We start from the raw sequence: 20,771 nt of genomic DNA on the forward strand, positions 1-20,771 counted from the left end.
ATTCTAGAACTTCTGAGTTAGAAGGGACCATTAGATTACTTATTGTTAGTCCAATCCTCTCATTATATAAATGGGAAAAAGTGAGGTCTGCAGAGGGAACCATCTCACCTAAGCTTGTAGTAAAGATTGACCCAGAGTTCAGGTGCCTTGACATCCAGCTTCATAATCTCTAAATACTTCTCCCTTTTATTAGAATATAACTGAGAAGGCTATAGTCCTCTTGGCCACCACCCCAACCTCAGCTCCCTTCCAGAAGGCATCCACTATCTTCAGTTTGGTGTGTACCCTTCCCCACCTTTCTCTGTGTCTCTGTAAATGCACATGAACCTGTAGCCAATACATAGCATATTTGTGGGCTTTTAAAGCACATAAGTGATATGATGCTACACTGGGTACGTGTGCCGCTGCCTGTGTGTGTGAAGCTGTTTCAGTTGTGTCCAACTCTGTGTGACCCTTTGAACTGCAGCCGACCAGGCTCCTGTGTCCATAGGATTCTCCAGGCAAGAATACTGGAGCAGGTTGCCATGCCCTAAATGTATGTATCTAAATTCTCAAAGTGCTTCTTTCTTTCCCTCAATAATATACTTTAGAGATCACACCCTGTCTGTTCACATAAGTCTATCTCATTCTTTTAAATTCCTGCAGAAAATCTTAAAGTGATGCCATGGATTTATTAAACTGCGCTCCTGCTTCACTTTCAGTTGATTTCAGGGTATTTGCTATTAACCTGTTGTGTGTGTGTGCTTAGTCACGTCCAGCTCTTTGTGACCCCATGAACTGTAGCCTGCCAGTCTCCTCTGTCCCTGGAATTTTCCAGGCAGTAATACTGGAGAGGGTTGCCATTTCCTCCTCCAGGGGATCTTCCTGACCCAGGGATAGCACCCTCCTTTCTTTTATCTCCTGAACTGACAGGCAGATTCTTTGCCACTGAGCCACCTGGGAAGCCCTGTTAACCTGTTAACGCACACACACACACACACACACACACACACACACGCCCTGTTAACCTATTAACACACACACACACACCGATTAACCTGTTAGCCTTTAAACACATACACACACACTCTTGTGCACAGGGCAAATGATTCTCTATGTCGCAGGGAATTTGCATTTTAAACTTGACCGAATGCTGCCAGGTCACCCGGGCACTCTCCATGCTGAGGAGGTGGAGGCAGGTTAGAGTACAAAGGGAACTCTATGGCAAGCACCCCCATATGACCTGGCCTGTCACAGGGCTCAACAAATGAGTCTCTTGGACATTTCCAAATTTGACTGAAAAAGAAGGTCACTCTAAAAAAAGAAGAGAGGGAGAAAGCAGTCTTTTGCCAAAAAAATAAAAGCATTCCTTGTATTATTTATAAGAGGACGTCAACTCAAGAGAAATACGCCTAAAGCTTGATGATTTACCGCCCAGGAGTCATGAAGCTGCTGATAAATGCAAGAGCTTCTGGAGATGGAGACACTAAATTACCTCCGCGCCCCTGGGGAGGGAGTTTATGGGCTGGGTGGTGGCAGCCGGCTTGACTCCAGAGCCTCTCTTGACTGCCGGCTGCAGCTGGCCCCAGGGTGCCCAGCCTGTGGTGTGCCTGGCCCTGCAGGGTGCCCGCCTCTCCCTCCTGCCCTCTGGGCCACCAGCCTGCCGGCAGAGTGTTCCAGTAAAGGGTTCTCTCCTCTCCCTTCCAGTCCTCACAGCACCTCGGGCTCTCCAAAGGGGGCCAAGCCCCATTTTCGTCCAGAGCCCCGTGCCCACGTCCCTCAGGGCCTCAGCCTTGGCCACTCACACGGCTCTGCAGGGTCCAGGCACAGACGGGCACTAACTGAACCAGCTGTATCGACGCTGATGCCTTGTCACTGGCCTGTTTTCTTTCATTTTACTGGACAGTTGTTCCAAACCATCCTGACTTTCCTCTGTCCCCAACTCCTTACTCTGAGCAGACACCCCGCACTCCTGTTCTTTCAAAGGAAAAACAGCGGGCTCAGAATGGTACCTATAAGTTGATCACCATCTGCCCCAGCTTCCCTCTGGTCTCAGAAAATGCGATCCAGTCGAGTGGCATCCGTACCCCACCGCCCACTTGCTCCTGCAGTCTCGGCAGCAGCATTTCCAGCTGTCCTTCCTCCGTGGGTTATAAACACCTTGGGGTCCTTCCGTCCTAACTATATCCTCACCCGTCACCCTGCAGTCCGTTTCCTCCCTTTGGAGCCAGGCTTCGCCAGAGTGGGGTCCTCGTGCAGCGCCTTCACTCCCCTCCATTTCTGCCTCCGTTTCCTCTAGCCCACAGCCCGGTGCCACCACTGAAATGTTTCTCAGCGTGTCAGCAGCTTCCTAAGGGGCAAACCAGGGGCTGTTCTTGGTCCTGATCTGTTTCTGGACTTCTCTGCTGCACTGGCCCATTAGACACTTCTTGGAGCCCCCGTCCCCCTGGCCTTTTAGCTGTTCCTGCTCCTTTTGTTGTAACTGTTCAGTCACTCAGTCGTGTCCCACTCTTTGCGACCCCATGGACTGCAGCCCCCCAGGCTCCTCTGTCCGTGGGAGTACCCAGGCAAGAATACTGGAGTGGGTTGCCATTCCCTTCTCTAGGGATCTTCCTGACCCAGGGATCCAACCTGCATCTCCTGCACTGAAAGCAGATTGTTTACTGCTGAGCCACTAGGGAAGTGTTTCTGCTCCTTGGCGCTACCCAAACTCTTCTTTTCTGGTTTTCTCCTTCCCACCCCAGCCCCTCCCCACCATCTGCCTGGGACCCCGGGATGCTCTCTCACCTGTTTTTCTGTCCACCGGGTCCCAGGCAATCCTCCTGTGATTTTAACCCCCTCACTGTAAACAGTTCAGTCCAGTCGCTCAGTCGTGTCTGACTCTGCGACCCCATGAATCGCAGCACGCCAGGCTTCCCTGTCCATCACCAACTCCCAGAGTTCACTCAAACTCATGTCCATCGAGTCGGTGATGCCATCCAGCCATCTCATCCTCTGTCGTCCCCTTCTCTTCCTGCCCCTAATCCCTCCCAGCATCAGAGTCTTTTCCAATGAGTCAACTCTTTGCATGATGTGGCCAAAGTACTGGAGTTTCAGCTTCAGCATCATTCCTTCCAAAGAACACCCAGGGCTGATCTCCTTCAGAATGGACTGGTTGGATCTCCTTGCAGTCCAAGGGACTCTCAAGAGTCTTCTCCAACACCACAGTTCAAAAGAATCAATTCTTTGGCGCTCAGCTTTCTTCACAGTCCAACTCTCATATCCATACGTGACCACTGGAAAACCATAGCCTTGACTAGACGGACCTTTGTTGGCAAAGTAATGTCTCTGCTTTTTAATATGCTATCTAGGTTGGTCATAACTTTCCTTCCAAGGAGTAAACGTCTTTTAATTTCATGGCTACAATCACCATCTGCAGTGATTTTGGAGCCCAGAAAAATAAAGTCTGACACTGTTTCCACTGTTTCCCCATCTATTTGCCATGAAGTGATGGGACCAAATGCCATGATCTTCGTTTTCTGAATGTTGAGCTTTAAGCCAACTTTTTCACTGTCCTCTTTCACTTTCATCAAGAGGCTTTTTAGTTCCTCTTCACTTTCTGCCATAAGGGTGGTGTCATCTGCATATCTGAGGTTATTGATATTTCTCCCGGCAATCTCGATTCCAGCTTGTGCTTCTTCCAGCCCAGCATTTCTCATGATGTACTCTGCATATAAGTTAAATAAGCAGGGTGACAATATACAGCCTTGACGTACTCCTTTTCCTATTTGGAGCCAGTCTGTTGTTCCATGTCCAGTTCTAACTGTTGCTTCCTGACCTGCATACAGATTTCTCATGAGGCAGGTCAGGTGGTCTGGTATTCCCATCTTTTCAGAATTTTCCAGTTTATTGTGATCCACACAGGAAAGGCTTTGACATAGTCAATAAAGCAGAAATAGATGTTTTTCTGGAACTCTCTTGCTTTTTCCATGATCCAGTGGATGTTGGCAATTTGATCTCTGGTTCCTCTGCCTTTTCTAAAACCCGCGTGAACATCACTGTAAACAGGAGACCCCCAAATCTAGTCCTCCAACTCATTCTTCAAGTCACAAATGTGTATATCGTATGTAACTGCCTGTGGTTTAGAAGCTGGCTACCTGGCTGTTTCTGTGATATCTGAACCCAGTGTGTCCGAGGGGAGCCTCCTCCCTCCCCCACCAGTGTGATCCAAGTCACGTGGAGGTCCTGTCATCAGTCACCCAAGCTGGAGCCCTCCACCCTTCTGAGGCTCTCTTCCCTCTTGCCCGTCCCCATCATCCACTGATCGCTAAAGCTTGTTTATTCTGCGCCTCCGCGCTTCGGGCAAATACTCTTGACCTTCTTACTTCTCCCCATCCTCACTGTCAACACTTTGAAGCCAGGCCACCATCATTTCTGTCCTAGACTCTGGCAAAGCCCTTTCAACCCCACCCACCGTAGTCCCTCCTCTGCACTCCAGCCTCTCAAATCTCTCTCAAATGAAAATCTGGTTTCAGTGGCTTCCTGTCACCTACAGCAAGAGTCAGCCAATGATTGCACACAGTAAAAAAAAAAAAAAAACAACAAAACAACCTGGCCCTTGACCTGCTTTTGTAAAAGTTTTATTAGATCACAGCCATGCCCTTTTAAGAAATTTTACATATTGTTCATGACTGTCTTTGGCCAAGGGTGGCTCTGCCAGATGAGTTAACTGTCATGTATCACAGAGCAACAGAGCAAGTTGTTAGCAGCGTGGAACCAGGATTAGTGGAATATAGCGGGGCAACCTGAAGGTCTGTGGCTCCCTGTGGGGAGAAGGGGGAAAGCATTTGGGATCCCCATTTGGTAGCCTTGGAAAGTCCAAACAGAACTGTGTGTGTCCTGGTCAGAGATTTTGTTTATCCCTAAATCTCAGTGACCACGATCTATCACCACATAATTAGAGATGCTGTGATTTGAATTTATCACCAAACATGGCTCAGCTCTGTTGCTCTTGGACTAGTACCATATTGCAGTGTGAGCGTGGAGATTATTGTATAAATTATTCTCACTCACATAATCATCGTGATTTTAATTACTGTGTAATCTTAGCTAATTACTGTTGTATGTATCATTTGCTTTGGTACCGATTTAACACAACTGCTTTTCGCTTGGCTAAAAGGCAGCATTACGACTTTTCCTTTTTCAGGGAAAAAATGTGCTTTCTGTAAACATTTGCAGTCCCATACTCTTGGCTTGTGGTTCTTCGCTTAAAAGCAATAAATTTAGACACCACCATCCTCCTTTGATCAGCCCCCATTGACTTTTATGTAGGATAAGGCTGGCTTGAATTAGTAAAAAGGTCTAAATTATAGGGTATTGTTTTAAAATAAAGTTGTATTACTCTCAAGGAAGTGCAGTTACTCTACTGCAGAAGTGGGGCCAAGGCTGGGTCACGTGAGACCTGCTTAAATGATTAGATAAGACTCGTTTGTAATTAGTTCATTAATTATGTAAATGTGAATGGAGGATACTTGGCATTGAAAACAGCTTGTTCTCAAAGTAGGTTAAGCACTGACTGCTAATCTTATTTCAACAGCACATTTATTTACTGGTCTCTGCGTTCTTAGAACCAGAGCTCAGGATCACTTTAATCCATCCTGAATATACTTAATGAATGAGTCTCTCATGAAAATGGTTTTATGTCTTCCTGGGACAAAAGGGTGCTTTTCAGTTTTATCAGTATTAAGAAGATTAGCGGGTAAGATGTGGAAATGTTCGATGCGAACATACCGTGGACCCAAGGCCTGAGCAAGTGAGGAGCAGGAGGAGTCTGTGTCTGTCCGGGGTTCACGCTTGGCGCCAGCATCACTCTTGGACAGGCTTCCGTGGGAAGGAGGGGTGTTTTCTGTCTAGAGCTCCAGCTCTTTGGTAGATCTGCGAATCCTTCAGGAATTTTGAGGCTCACCTAAGTTAGATACAAGTTGGTGTAACACCATTTGGCTCGATCATTGACAGTTCAGAACGTTCTTGTAGAATCTGTGGTTCTCTGAGCTAAACTTTCATTAAGTCAGCTTATGCAAACATACATACGGAAAACTGTGTCTGTATGAAATTTTCAAAACTTGGTCATACCTTAATAATTACTACCCACATCAAAACCAGCCCGTGGCTAGCGCCCCAACACCTTCCGGTATCCATTGCAGTCATGACCTCCTCCTTACTCAAGGACGACCACCACCCTCACTTCTGCTCTGTGTTAGATTCTGTGTTCGATAGGGCTGTTGTTTGAACCCTCTGAGGCCTCTGTGTTTAAATGTCGCTTTTCTGTTCTTTCTGAGGAGGTTTTCTCTCGTAGAAGCTGGACAATCACACCTGACCTGCTAAAATCAGACTTCTACTCCTTTTACTCAGGAAATGCTTCTTCCTTGGTGTCTGAGCCCAGGAGGACACGAAGGGTCATTCGTACTTCCCTCTCCTCATAGGCTGGTCAACTCCTTCCCCTCTAGAGTGTCAGCTTCTTGAACCCAAGGGTCCTTCCCCTCAGTGTCAGCAGGAGCTGGCATCGTGGCACTCCACAGAAGGTTCTGAATGGCAAGGAGGAGGGGTGGATGGACAGATAACTTCCATTCACTTAACGCTGCATTTATGACGACCTGGGTGCTGTGAACAGTCAGAGACTGTGGTCACTGCCATTGTATGGTGCTCAGCAGAGGTAGTACCTGTGCCTGGAGACCAAAAGAAAGCGTTGTGAATTCACTTAACTGTGTTGAACCCAAGTGGACTCTCGGATCCAACTCGATCACTTTTCACACCCCGTGTGTTTTTTCAGGACATCGCAGAGGTTGTGTCTGAAGGGCAGGCTGAGGTTTGAGAGCCGGTGCTCTCCCGTCTCAGACTGTGACCCAGGAGGCTCTCTGCGTCTCCATCTCTCCAGAAAGGGAATGTGGTTCCAGCTCCCTCTCAGTTCTGAAGGGGATGAAGTTTTGGAGAAACAAGACCAGGCTTTGGGTTGGGTTTCAACATAGGAAGAGTTCCCTCTGGATTGTGCACTGGAAGTTGGTTTTGAATCTCTTGGTTTTAAGCCCAGAGAAGCGGCTTTGACTGACCCATAAGTAGGGCTGCCGGGGTCTGAATGAACCTGTCAGATGAGGCAGACGAGGCCTTTTGTCCCTTGTTTCTTCATTCTCACCCTTCTGTTCCTCCAGCCTTTCATTCTTCCCATTCCACGAACTTCCCTTGATGGACTGTTCTAGATCCTGGGAATTCACAGAAGAAAAACAGTCGAGTTCAGCATTAACAGTCTTGTTGAGAGTTGTAAACAAGTAAGCAAGCGATTACTGGACGGAGGAGAGGAAAACACAGGGGCCCTGAGGATCAGAGGAGACCCCAGCCCCGCCTGGGAGGTGGGCACAGATTTCTGGAGGCGGCTGTACTTGGGCTGAACATTGAAAGTCAGGCAGAAATATTTGCTTTTTGTTTTTTTTAAAATTGATAATAGAGTCACCAGTAAAGTATCTCTTCCTATCCCCCTACCCACCCCCTCCTTTCTGTCTTTCTTCTTTTTTAAACCGTGAAGGTGACTGGGCACTGTCAACTCTGCTAGCCTCTACCTTAATTTGATAATTTTTTTAATATTGATTTTATTTCTATCTTTACCTTCCTCTTGACTTCTGTCTGTATCGAAACACATATTTTATCCTCAGCACTATGAAAGTAAGTTGCAAACATCATGCCAGTTCTCCTTAAAATAATTTCCCATCTTTGTCCCACCAGAGAAGGGCTTTCCAAACTGCTGCACCATTTTCACCACTAAGAAAATTGAACAGGCGTCTGCCTCCAATGCAGGAGACTGGGGTTCAATCCCTGGGTCGGGAAGATCCCCTGGAGAAGGAAATGGCAACCCACTCCAGTATTCTTGCCTGGAGAATCCCATGGACTGAGGAGCCTGGTGGGCTGCAGTCCATGGGGTCACAAAGAATCGGACACAACTGAGTGACTATACTTATTTACTTACTTACTTACAATATCCTCCAAGATCCCAACATTTATATTAACCCAGTTGTTCTGAAGTTATATCACTATACTTGGATTTTTTTTAAAATTAATTTATTTGGCTGCCCTGGGTTTTAGTTGCCACATGTGAACTCTTGGTTGGAGCATGTGGGATCTAGTTTCCTGATGAGGGAGCAAACCTGGGCTCCCTGCATTGGGAGCATGGAGTCTTAGCCACGGCACCGCCAGGGAAGTCCCCTCACTGTAGTGTTTTAAAAAGAAGGCTCCTCTTAAGGACACTCATTGTATTATGTTGTTTTGTTTCTTCGGGTGTCTCTCTTTTTTTAACAAAATTGAAAAACAGACTTTATATTTTAGAGAAGGTCTAGACTTAAAGAAAAATTGAGCTGAAAGAACAGAGCACCCGTATCCACCCCTTCCCTATCTTTTTACCCTCAATTTCCCCTCTTGTTAACATCTTCCATTAGTCTTTTTTTTTTTTTTTTGGTGGCACCACATAGCATGTGGGATCTTAGTTCCTTGACCAGGAATTGAACCCACGTCCCCTACAGTGGACACACAGAGTCTTAACCGCCAGGGAAGTCCCAGCCTTTAATCTGTTTTAAACCAGAATGATTCCCCTACTGCCGCATTCCCACTGAAACAGACTATTTTTTTGTAGAGAGTCAAGCCTGATTCTGATGGCAGCTCAGTTCAAAACTCCTAGGTTCCAGTACCTGGTTGGCCAGTAAGAACATGCAGGTGAGACGTGGCAGATTCTGTCCACCGTCAGGAGATACACAAGCAGGTGTCCACTGAGGGCAGTTCACCAGCTCGGGTTTTAAGTATCAAGGACTCAGCACCTCCTTAAGATCAGAGAAAACGGCAAGCACAGCTTAAGCATTGTCTTGTCTCATAAAAACATTCTACATGAGGAATATAGTGTATTTACAGAATCTACTTCCTGACTCAAGTCTCTCCACCTTCAGGCCTCTCTGCAGCTGATTCCACGTCTCTTCTGCTTGCTGTCGAGGTCTCCTTCAGTGTCGCACACCCACGGCATCCTCCCTGCTTCTTCTTGTTCAGTCGCTCAGTCGTGTCCGACTCTGCGACCCCATGGACTGTAGCACGCCAGGCTTCCCTGTCCTTCACCATCTCCCAGAGCTTGCTCAGATTCACGTCCATCGAGTCGGTGATGCCATCCAACCATCTCATCCTCTGTCATCCCCTTCTCTTCCTGCCCTCAGTCTTTCCCAGCATCAGGGTCTTTTCAAATGAGTCAACTCTTCGCATTAGGTGACCAAAGTATTGGAGTTTCAGCTTCAGCATCAGTCCTTCCAATGAATATTCAGGGTTGCTTTCCTTTAGGATGGACTGGTTCGATCTCCTTGCTGTCCAGGGGACTCTCAAGAGTCTTCTCCAGCACCACAGTTCAAAGGCATCAATTCTTCAGGCTCACCCTTTTTTTTTTTTCAATCTTCCCTTTCAGCTGAGGGGCTTTCTAAGCCTTGGTGCCTCTGCCTATGAAATGTAGACACCAGCCCTTGCTGGTCCAGGGTTTTACAGAAACCAGTGAACAAGCTACTAGCTGGTAGGAGGGACTTTCTTCTCCTTGGAGTGTCTTCCTCAGCATCACCCCCACCCCTAGATCCTACCCTCTTCTGAAAGCCTGACTGCACCCCACCTCCAGAAAGGCTGTGTTCTCCAGCCCCAGGCCCTCCCCGTCGCTTGCCAGCCTCCCATAGCATTTCCAGTCCACGATTCACGGTGTTCCTGCAGCTTCTTGCACTGCTGACCCTTCTTCCCGGGTTAATGTAGCATCCTTCGGTGTGCCTCTGAAAGGCTAAGGCAGCCCATCTTCTCCTGTGACGAGCTTAGCTGAATGTCATATAGAGTCAGTCAGATGGAGGTGGGCGCCTCGGCTCTGCCCCTTCCTCTCCATTTGCCTCTCTGACCCTCAGTTTCCCGCTCTGTGAAATGGAACAGTCAACAGTAACAAACAGTAGGGCAGAGCAGTCAGGACCCGTGTTCCCAAAGCTGGATTCAAATCCACATTCTCCCATTTACTCTGTGACAACTTGCTCATCCTTCTGAAGCCCATTTGTGAAATGGAAGGTTATTAGTAGCTGACTTAGAGGGCTGTCATGGAGAGAAAATCGAATAACGTCTGTAAAGCCTAAAGGCACAACATACTCCTGTGATGCAGAATTCCCATGCACACTGTAGGGGCCTAATAAATGTGCCGAGTTTCCTGCCATGTCAGGCACAGTCTGAGCACCATGCCAGCTTCTCTCACAGACCATCAGTTTCTATGTGGGACTCAATCATGGAACCTTCAGGCCCTCTTCAAAGGACATCTGGTTTCCCATCCAGGCCTCACTGTTAAAGAACATCAATACATTTTTAATTTCCTCTTTAATTTCAGGGTGTGAATGAAGAATGGGGGTGACAGTATGTCTCTGGGGATGATTCATGGGGTCATTAAATCTGCAACGAGTTTCCTGTAGCTACTGCTGGCCCAGGCTCTGCTCCGCCTCAGACCTGGAGAGTCTGGTTTTTGCTGTGTGATTGTTCTAACACCGGGGAAGCCAGCGTCTCCCTGGCTTGGGCCTCAGGATGTTTCAGTCACTCTGTCTCAGTGGATTTTGAACAGTGCACGTGCGTAGATATGAGTTCAGCTGCTTGCGGTTTCCTCCTGGCTTTCTACGCCCAGGGCGAGTGCTGTTGTGAAGGGCAGAGCAAGGGTGTCAGATCTGGCCAACCCTGCTTCAGATCCCAGCTCTGCCACTGAGCAGTGTGAACCGTGAGCAGGTGGCTTCTCCCCGGTGAGCCTCAGTTTCCTCATCTGCAAGGTGGGCTGATCATCCAGATCCTGACGAGCTGAAAGGACATGCCTGTTTATTCTTCACCCAGTGTTCTTGGCGCATCTCCTCCGTGGTTGGCACCAGAGGAGAAACGAGGGCGCTGCGGTCACAGGATGGCCTGGCAGGGGAAGGTGTGGCCTGAACCAGACCCATGTGCCAGCAGCTGGCTTGCTCTGAGGCTAAACGGACCTGAGTAGCCTCACACCTTTCCTGTGCTGCTCAGAGCGGGCTTGGACATAGGAATTGCTTATTCTTTTTAAAAATAGATACATCTATTTATGTGGCTGTGTCAGGTCTGAGTTGCAGCTCATGGGTTGGGTCGTGCCAGATCTTTCGTTGTGATGCACGGGCTTCAAAGCTTCACAGCACGTGGAATCTTCGTTCCCCACCCAGGGATCGAACCCCATCTCCTGCATTGCAGAGTGGATTCTTAGCTGCTGGAGCACCAGGGAAGCCCCAGGAATTGCTTATTCTTGAACATCTGCCCTCAATCCAGGGCCTTCTATAGCCCTGATGGGAGGGGCCATTAACTGAAAAGCAATCATGAGGATCTTAGGCATGTATTCACGAGTAGTCATGTTTTGAAATGAATAAGAAATGTATGCAAGTTCAGTTGCACCAGGGCCCACCTCCCATGAAGAGCTGGGGGCAGGCAGAGGCGTCTGTGGGCCTTGCTCAGCGGTACCAACTGTCTCGGTGATGTCCATCATCTCTGAGGTTCATCAGGGTCACGGTACCCACACTCACAGCCAGGCTTCACAGGGTACATGGCAAGGGAGGGACAGAGCCAAGATCTGAACCCACACGTCTGCTTCCCAAAGCCTGGATTCTTAGCCTCCCATGTTACAAAGTGTAAAAATTCCAGCATTTTTGCATGATCATATCCTGATTTTTCTAATAAGCCTTCATAAATTTGAGTCACCAATACTTAACAGGAAAAGAAGTAAAAAGGAATCCAAACTGGAAAAGAAGAAGTGAAACTGTCAATGTTTGCAGATGGCATGATACTATACGTGGAAAATCCTACAGACACTACCAGAAAGCTACTAGACTTTATCAATGAATTCAGTAAACTTGCAGGGTACAAAATTAACACCCAGAAATCTCTTGCATTCCTATACACTAACAACGAAAGAGCAGGAAGAGAAATTAAGGGAACAGTCCCATTTACCATCACATCAAAAAGAATGAAGTACCTAGCAATGAACCTGCCTAAGGAGACAGAAGCCCTCTACTCTGAAAACTGTGACATGCTGATGAAACACATGGAAAGACAGAGCATGTTCTTGGACTGGAAGAGTCAATATTGTCAAAATGACTGTGCTGCCCAAGGCAGTCTACAGACTCATTGCAGTCCCTATCAGACTACCAGTGCATTTGTCACAGAACTAGAGCAAAAAACATTTAAATTTATATGGAAACACAAAAAGACCTCAACCAACCAAAGTAGTCTTGAGAAAGGCAGATGGAATTGGATGAATCAGACTCTGACCTCAGATGATACTACAAAGCTCCAGTGTTCACATATATGGTTTTGTTCATCAGTGCGCTTAATTGACATTCATAAGATACCTACTGTGCGCCCATACTTAGCACCTCCTATGGGCCCGAGCACCACCACATCACTCATTCACTCAACATATGTCTTCTGAACACCTACTGTGTGCTAGGACCCTGTTCGAGGCATTCTGAACACCTACTGGGTGCTAGGACCCTGTTCGAGGCTTTCTGAACACCTACCGGGTGCTAGGACCCCGTTCTAGGCTTTCTGAACACCTACTGGGTGCTAGGACCCCGTTCTAGGCATTCTGGTAGTGAACGCAACAGATAGAAACACATATCCTCTGGTATTTCTTATTTCTGCATCAATGCCAGGTTGGCCTGGTTTCCTCCCATCACACAGCTAAAGAGACTGAGGCCTAGAGAAGCTAGGCGACTGTCCCCAGGCCAGCGGTGGCAGACCAAACTAGACTCCAAGGGACAGATGTTGCCTGGGCAAGGCGATGTCAGAGTGTCAGGCCTGTGTCACAGTAGAGTCCAGAGGAAGTTCCCAGAGAAGGGTGCTGCCTGCCGTGGGGTTGGACCCCATCTCTGCCACTCCCAACGGTGTGTGCTTGCCGTGGCCACTCCGCCTCACTGTGGCCGGAACCACAACCCCTACCCCCAGGGTGGCCCTCGAGGTTATAATGGACATGGCAGTCAGCTCCATGCAGGCAGGTGGCCCATCTGCTTGTTCTGACCTGTATCCATGTGCACAGCATCTGGCACACATTAGGTGCTTGGCCAGGGGCAACTGTTACGGGCCCAGCCTGGCCCCCATGCGGCTGGATGCCCAGGAGCCTGCCTGCTGGCTCCTTATCACCCAGTTATGTGAGAAGCCTCTTCCTCTTTGGACAGACGGAGGGGCAGGTGCAAAAGTTCCCACCATGTTTCTGGAGTCCCTTCTTAGAGATCACAGTGCCCGGCCCAGCTCGTGTCCACACCCATCTCCCAGCAGCTCAGAGCACCTCCTATCCATCACCTCTCGCCCTGGCCAAAGCTGGGAGGCAGGGACAGTGACATCTTGGTTAGCCGCCATCCATCCATCATGCGATGCCCGTGGAAGGGAGTTCCATCTGAGCTGAGTTATCCCCAGGAGGACAGCTGGGGGAAAATAAGTCTTTCCAGGGTGTGTCCAAAGCGTCCAGAGCCAGGGCAGGAACAGAGAGTATCACCCCGCCCTGGGCAGCAGAGCTAGGCCTCTCACCCTGACATCTGCCAGAGGGCGTCTGAATTCAGGTCAGTTCTGCGGTCCCCACACAGAAAGAAGGGGACACAACACACTTCTCCCTTGAGTGGCAGCACAGACAGGAAGTAGAGCGGCAGAGACGGGGTGGATTTCTGCATGGTAAACCCAGGAGGCAGCACTCAATCAAGACCAGGCGTCTTTCCTTCTCCTGCCGCCCCTCCCCACCTTCCCCCGCCCTCCTCCCTCTACCCTCACTCGGACTCCTTGCCCTGCCCCCACCCCAGCCCCTACCCCTGCCCAAGTCCACACTACTGGGCCTGTGTTCTAGTTTGAAGCCCACCAGTTGAGGCTCTGGAGGCACCAGCCAGACCGTTCCAGAAGATGGGACCCCACCCATCCCAGCCCCATCACACCGACCCTTGGGCCCCTGGGCTAAGCTCTGAGATCAGCATCTGGGGACAGCCAGGTGGCCTTATGGGGACATTTTGACTTGCCCACCTTCTGAAAGATGCTGTTCCTTGTGGGCCTCAGGGAAGGTGGGTGGGTCTCCGCTGGTCTGGCTGAGCCACGGGGACTTGGCTCCCGCCTAGAGAGTCTTGTGTCTTCTGGGCTCCGACGCCAGCACACACAGGCTGTGACCTCGCGGGCTCCTGAGCTGCCCACAGCTTCGCATGCCCCCGGCCTGTCCCAGGTTTTGGTCAAAGGTGAGGAGGGCCAGTCCTAAGCTGCCAGCACACCCTGCATCTGCGACCCTCCCCCGTCCTTTGGCCTTGCCCTCAGCACCCCCTGGCTGCACCGCCCCTGTCGCCACCTGTCTCTTCCTCTCCATCGTCCTGTCCGTTCTCAGTTCACCTTCTCTCCTCTCGGTCATGCCTCTACTTCTCCCCACTTCTCTCTGCCCCTCCTCCACTTGCTCATCCTCCCTTCCTCCCCTTCCCCGGAGACTTGATTTCGGAGGTAGACTTAACTCAGTCCGACAACACTTACTGAGCACCTGCTGCGTGCCGGGCGCGGGGCCAAGTCAGGGTGCAGAAGTGACTCGGCAGGGGCTTAACAGCCTGGGCTGGAGAGCTGGGGTCCCCCTCCTCCTCCTCTCCCCTGCCCTTCCCCCTCCCTCCTCCTGTAGCTTCTCTTCTCTTCCCTCCCCATCCTGGCCTCTGCAGCCAGTGCTCTCAAGGGGAGCTGGGGCCAGTGGGATGGCACAGTCCCAGGAGATTCAGCGACAGGTGCCCCAGGAGCTGCCATCCCCACGTGGCAGGCAGCAGCGGAGACCAAGTGCCCAGGACACATTCATCACTTGAGCCTGCCTCCCTTCAGAGCCAGGACAGGACGGAAATGACTTTTGTCAGCTCTGCAGCAGCCCACTGCCCCTGGCAGCTCTAAGCTGTTTATTAAAAAAAGAGAGAGAGAGAAAGGGATATGAATGTGCTACCTTGCCGTGTATGAGGGGAGCGACTCCAAAGGGATGATGTTGACAAACAGCCCTTCAGGTAATCACACCACAGCGCTCCAGCTCCCTTCCTGGCCCGAGTCCAGCTGTGACAGAGACGGAAGGTGACAGGCAAGAAAGGGGAGGGAGCAGCTGCTCTGGGCAGACAGTGTGGCTTTTGTTGGAACCTTTCCCAGGGGCAATGAGATGCCGGGTCTCCTGCCCAAGCATTGTCCTGTCCGCCCTCCTGGGACATCACCTGAGGCTTTCATGGAGCACCTTGGGGCAGGGGAGGGGGGGTTGGGTGAGGCTCCAGAGAGCCAGAGGTTATCAGTAGTAATCGTAATGAGCACTAACAGCTAATTGTTGATGATTAATAGCCATTGATTATTGATTATTAATCACTCAGCATAATTGTTAAGCATTATTTGAGGAGCCGGGTGCCAGGCACTAGGCCCAAGGCTGGTTCCACGACTCCAGCCTTTCTGTGTGGGTGTTGACTCCTCTGTAGTCATTCTCGTGGTGACAGAGCCACGAGCAGGGACCTGCATCAACATCCCATCCCCCACCTCAGGCTGAGCCCTGGCCCCGTCCCCCAGGCCCACACTGACCCCGGGCCCACACTGACGATTCCCCTTTTTGCTTTTTTTTTTTTTTTACTCTACAATATTGTATTGGTTTTGCCCCACACAACAACTTTTCTGGTGGGTAAGAAGGAGGGGATCTGTCTTACAGGGAGGACAAATAGATTTTGTTAAAGGACCGGTTGATGGACTCCAGTCTCTGGCTTTTAAGGCCCGCCCTTCACTGTACAGTCTGTGATTTGGCCTCACTGCCAAGATTCCCACTTTCCAAAGGCAGAGCGGTGTTGGCTGCAGCTGCGAAATGCCTCTGCCTGGCAGTCCCAGAATAGAAGGCGTCTGTCCTCTCTCCTGTGTAGTGTTGGTTTCAAGTTGATTTCATGTAAATTTTTCCCTTTTGAAGGAACTTTTTTTTTTTCTTTCCCCTGCCCACCCTCCTCCCATGAAACAGTTGGGAGCCTTACAGCACCTCATTCAGAGGCGTATTCGGGTCACTGGCTCTCCGGAGCTCTGCTCGGTGGGGTTGTCCTCCGGGCTTGACCCTAAATAAGAAAATAACCTCCCACAGGTCCCCCTTGAGTCTTCAAGAAGCAAATTACCTATTTCCCAGCAGGCTGTGGGATGGTAGGCCCTTCATGTCATGTGTGATGCGTCCTCCGTCTAAGTCATCCATCAGAGCTGCAGTTTTAATCTGCTCAAACGCATTTAGCTGGGTTTAATTATAGACAGAAATTGCATTTCAGAAAGCAACGAGAAATCGCTTGTGTCTGGAGTTTGCGCATTAGAGCACGTGGTTGGTTGGAGAGCCTGGCGGGGACGGGAACGCGTTTCCAAAGCGAAGCAGAATTAGCGCCCGCGCTCCAGGCCCGATGGCACAGATAGTAGGGCTGGCACAGTGTGCGCTGACTGCGCTTCTCTTCTTGGCGCAGGACCCACGAGGAGGCCGGCGATGGGGCCCGGGACGTCCGCAGCAGGACCTCGGGGGACAAGGCCGCGTCCCCGCTCTCCCGCCGCCGGGGAACGTATGGCCACTTCGGGGATGGCGAAGAGTGCGGCGTCCAGAGAAAGACCCCCGAGAGGCCGGGGGCACCGCCCTCCCCGTCTTCCCGGAGTGGAGACGTGTCCCCGCTACCGCGGGACAAGCTGCCCAGCCCGTCGGCCGCCCTGTCGGAGTTCGTGGAAGGGCTCCGGAGGCAGAGAGCGCAGAGAGGCCGGGGGTCGCCGCTCGGCCTGGAGGACTGGCCCACGCTCCCCATCTACCAGACCACCGGGGCGTCCACGCTGAGGAGGGCTCGGGCGGGCAGCGACGAGGGCGCCCTGGCGCTGAGAGCCGGCGCCGGCTCAGCCCTGGATGCGTCGGCCGGGCTCCCACGGTCCACCAGCCTCAAGTGCATCTCCTCTCAGAGCGTGGGGAGCCCCAGCCCGCCCCCCGAGAAGCTGAAGACCCGCTTCAGCTCCTGCGAGTCCCTCCTGGAGTCGGGGCCCAGCTCGCAGAGGACGCCCAGCTCCCCGGCGGCTGCGCGCAGGGACCCGCTCTTGTCGCCCACGCTGCGCCCGCGGAGGCGCTGTCTGGAGTCCTCGGTGGACGATGCGGGCTGTCCGGACCTCGGCAAGGAGCCTCTCGTCTTCCAGAACCGCCAGTTCGCCCACCTGATGGGGGACCCCCTGGGCAGCGACCCGTTCAGCTGGAAGGTCCCAAGCCTCAACTACGAACGCAAGACCAAAGTGGATTTCGATGATTTCCTGCCGGCCATCCGGAAGCCCGAGACGCCCACGTCCTTGGCCCGAGGGGCCAAAGATGGGCGAGACAGTTCACAGCATTCGAGCGTCCGCTTTGAGACGGAAGAGGCCGACCGGGGCTTTGTCTCCGGGATCGGCACCGTCTTGAAAAGGAGTCCGGAGTCCAGAGAGGACCTTGCTCACCTCTCCGACTCGTCCTCCTCCTCCAGCTCCATCATGTCCTTCAAAAGTGCCGACAGCGTCAAGAGTCGGCCGAGTGCCCCCCGGCTGGAGGGCGACGGCGGCGAGCAGGCGTCCCCCGAGAACAGAGAGCCGGGCACAGGGAGGAAAGAGGAGGCCGTGGAGAGCATCATGAGGAAGTACCTGCGGAAGTAGGAGCCCGCTCAGGTAACATCGACAGGCGCCGGCCTCCGGGGGTTGAAACCGGGAGGTCCTCCCAGCCTGACAGCCTGGACGCACCCAGGTGCTGCCACTGCCTGTAATGGTGTGACTCATTTCTCTGGAGAGGAGGGGTTTTAGAGATTTTCAGGGAAGTACTGTGTTACTATTTATGCAAATAATGTGTTGCTGATAAAGGCACAACTTAGAAGCCCTCCCTAGGAGCCATTGGTTTCTGTGCTCTTTAAAATACAGATAGGAAGCCTGAATGAAGGTCAGGTGGGGTGGGGTGGGCGGATGCTGCAAGGTGGTCCCGGCTCGTGCAGTCTCCCCACCCTTGACTTGTTCTGTCCCCAGTGCCCCGTACACCTGGCGCTGTGGGAGGCATGAAGGCGTCTGTCCAGTCGGGGGGAGAGCCAGGCTGGGAGGTGGGGAGAGGCCTTGGCACAAGCCAAGTCCAGCTCTTGCACTAAGTGTGTAAAGAGGAACGGGCCTGGCGGGGGCCGCGGTCTGCACCTGATCCTGGCGCTCGCAGCAGCGGCAGGGAGACGTCCTCACTGCCAGTGGTGGCTCACGCTGGTCGAGTTGGTTTATCAGGTAGTCATTTGGTGCCCACGGTACCCCCGAGACTGTAAGTATGATGTATCCCTGTCCTACAGGTTGGCAGACAGAATCACACAGGCTAAGGCACTTGTGCAGACTCGCCCAGCAGAACTGGGGTTCAGAACCCCACAGAGTCCGCGTTTTTGTTGGTGTCGTTTTTTCTTAGGCATATGCTCCGGGCCTCTTTGTGAGTCAGCTCAGAGACACTAAGGAGCTGGGTCTTTAAAGGGGTTGCCTCTATCAAGGGCAAACTGAGGCAGACCTTAGAATCATACATCTCGCTGGGGGTTGGAACTCATGGACCAGAGCCTCGCTCTTGGAAAAGGGGGAGAAGACCTCAAGATCAGGGTCACCCAGTGAGTCTGCCACCAGCCCAGCCACCCTGACCCCCAGTCCGGAGCTCTTTGCCCTGAGGCCAGGCTGACCCCTCACTGCCCCTCTCAGGGCGTGTTTCAGAATTCATGGCTCCCGACTGAAATGGGAAGCCCCATCAGGCTGGCCAGGAGGAGTAAGCACCTCCCTCCGGGGTCAGACACGATGCCAGCCTACAGCTGGGTTGCCATCTCCAAGTCACTGAACGTTGGAACTGCAGCGGCTGGAGGCTCAGGTGGTCGGGTGGTTCACGTGGTGTTCAACCCACACCTGCCCCCTTCTGGACCCAAACGAGCCACACGTCCTGCCACTTCAGGAGTCACCCTCAGCCCATCAAAAAGCCATCGTGGAGATGGGCTTTGGATGGTATCAGAGCAAATTAATTTGACTTAACATGGCCTCTCTCTCTGCTCTCAATTACCGAGGAAAGAGCTCATGTTCATTCACATTATTATGCTCTCGGGGACACAGAACTCGGTTTCAAAGGCCAAGTAAAGGGCACACGTCCAGAAGCGGAGCAGCCCTTAGCAGACGTCCTCACAGAACATCTTGTCTCTGCCATTTTTTTTTCTTTTTAAAGCTCAGCTCCTCTTCCCCCCTCCCAGCATGCTCTCTGCGATAACGGGAGCGCCTGCCTAAAACCCTCCTCCACCTTTGACTTGCATGCGGGTGTTGGGAGCTGACAGTACAGCCCTGTTGCCTGAGACGCAAGTGTGTTGTGGGATTCAGAACCACTTGGCCCCCGGAGCTCAGGTCTTCCCTGTAACAGCCACGTGCTGAGACCTTGCTGAGCATCTGTGTTCTCAGCTGAGAAATGGGAGTAGTGACCCCAGCTACGCACAGTAGCACTGTGAGTGGGGTGCGAATGAAAGACCCCAGCCCAGAGCCAGCACCGGTGGCCGAGGAGCATGTCAGGCGCCTGTGCTTGGAAGCAGTGGCCCTTCCACATCTGCATTTCGGGTGGCCTCCGCTTGTTTCCCTTCTGCCCCCTGCATGCTCATGCCTCCTGGCATCATTGCTTCTGTAATGCCATCTGGGAATGTGGGCCCCAGGGCTTTGCCCAACAAAACACACTCCTCGGGCTGCAGTTCTCAGCTCTGATCTGCATTTGTTTCCAGCCTCCTGGGACACATTGCCCTTGAAGACTTCCTGATTCCACGACTGTCCGGAGAGAGACACAAAGACCGGCCAGGCCTCCCTGGGGGGCCCAAGTCCACAGCCAGCGTGGCTGCCCTCGAGAGGCCGGGGGGCCCAGCCACGGCACATCCCGAGGGCGAGGGGCTCCCAGCGTGCTAGGTCTGTACCCAATAAAGCCTTGGCTCCTTGGCATCTGCGCTGTCTCTCTGTTCTGTGATCACATTACCTGGAACTTGGGGGGGTTGATGGGGTGCGGCTTGAGGTAGTAGGGAACCAACACAAACTGTTTATAGTTTTGGGTGCGCACTGGCGTTTCTCTCCCTCCATATCTACACGCAGTGGCCTTGCTGCTCTTCACTTGGCCAAGTTCAGCTCTCAGGTGTCACCTCCTCCAGGAAGTCTTCCCTGATACATCAAACTCGTCAAATTGAAACAGATGCTCTTTCTTCATTCTTCTCTAATTCCCTTGGTTATCTCTGTCCTATTTCCCTTGTCTGTTTATGTGTCTCCATTGTGTGTATGGGCATTCAGGAAATTGTGACGAGTGAATAAACGAACAAACAGATGAACCACAGAGCTAGTCAGTAGCTCAGACAGCCTGAGTGCCCGTGGCATGCTGACATATATGCGTCCCTACAAATGTCCGCCCATAGCGACACTCACGGACTGTGACATCTGCTCTCACAGCCCCGTGCACCTCCTCACGCACTCCTCCTGCCGCCCACACACAACTCTGCCCTTGGACCAGACACCACGCTCGCACAGGCACACTTACCGCTTGGACACCTGCTTCTCCACGCATCCTCGCAGTATTAATAACACTAACACTGTAGGCTGGTGCTTATTGACCACATGCTGTGTGCTGGCCACTCTGCTGGGCCTTCTACCTGGTGACTCTCCCTTCTGCTTTATAAAAAGTCCCTAGAGATAAAGCAACCTTTTTTTTTCCTACTCACAAAGGCAGAACTAGCTTTTGCCTGGCTTCAGGT

At 51.7% G+C, this 20,771-nt stretch overlaps 1 protein-coding gene across 3 annotated transcripts in view; it reads left to right on the plus strand.

The window, feature by feature from the left end:
• The window catches only part of MYO18B (myosin XVIIIB), a 242,074-nt gene extending 222,100 nt beyond the window's left edge, over positions 1–19,974 (plus strand). For all 3 annotated transcript variants that reach the window (XM_060400839.1, XM_060400838.1, XM_060400837.1), the window contains 2 exons: positions 16,482–17,679; positions 19,764–19,974. In XM_060400839.1, the coding sequence (XP_060256822.1) occupies positions 16,482–17,667 (1,186 nt within the window). In that variant the 3' untranslated portion in view covers positions 17,668–17,679; positions 19,764–19,974. The remainder of the gene's footprint in view (positions 1–16,481; positions 17,680–19,763) is intronic.
• Positions 19,975–20,771: the final 797 nt, after the last annotated feature.

Source organism: Ovis aries, chromosome 17, assembly GCF_016772045.2.
Source record: "Ovis aries strain OAR_USU_Benz2616 breed Rambouillet chromosome 17, ARS-UI_Ramb_v3.0, whole genome shotgun sequence".
In the NCBI taxonomy this organism is placed as follows: Eukaryota; Metazoa; Chordata; class Mammalia; order Artiodactyla; family Bovidae; genus Ovis; species Ovis aries.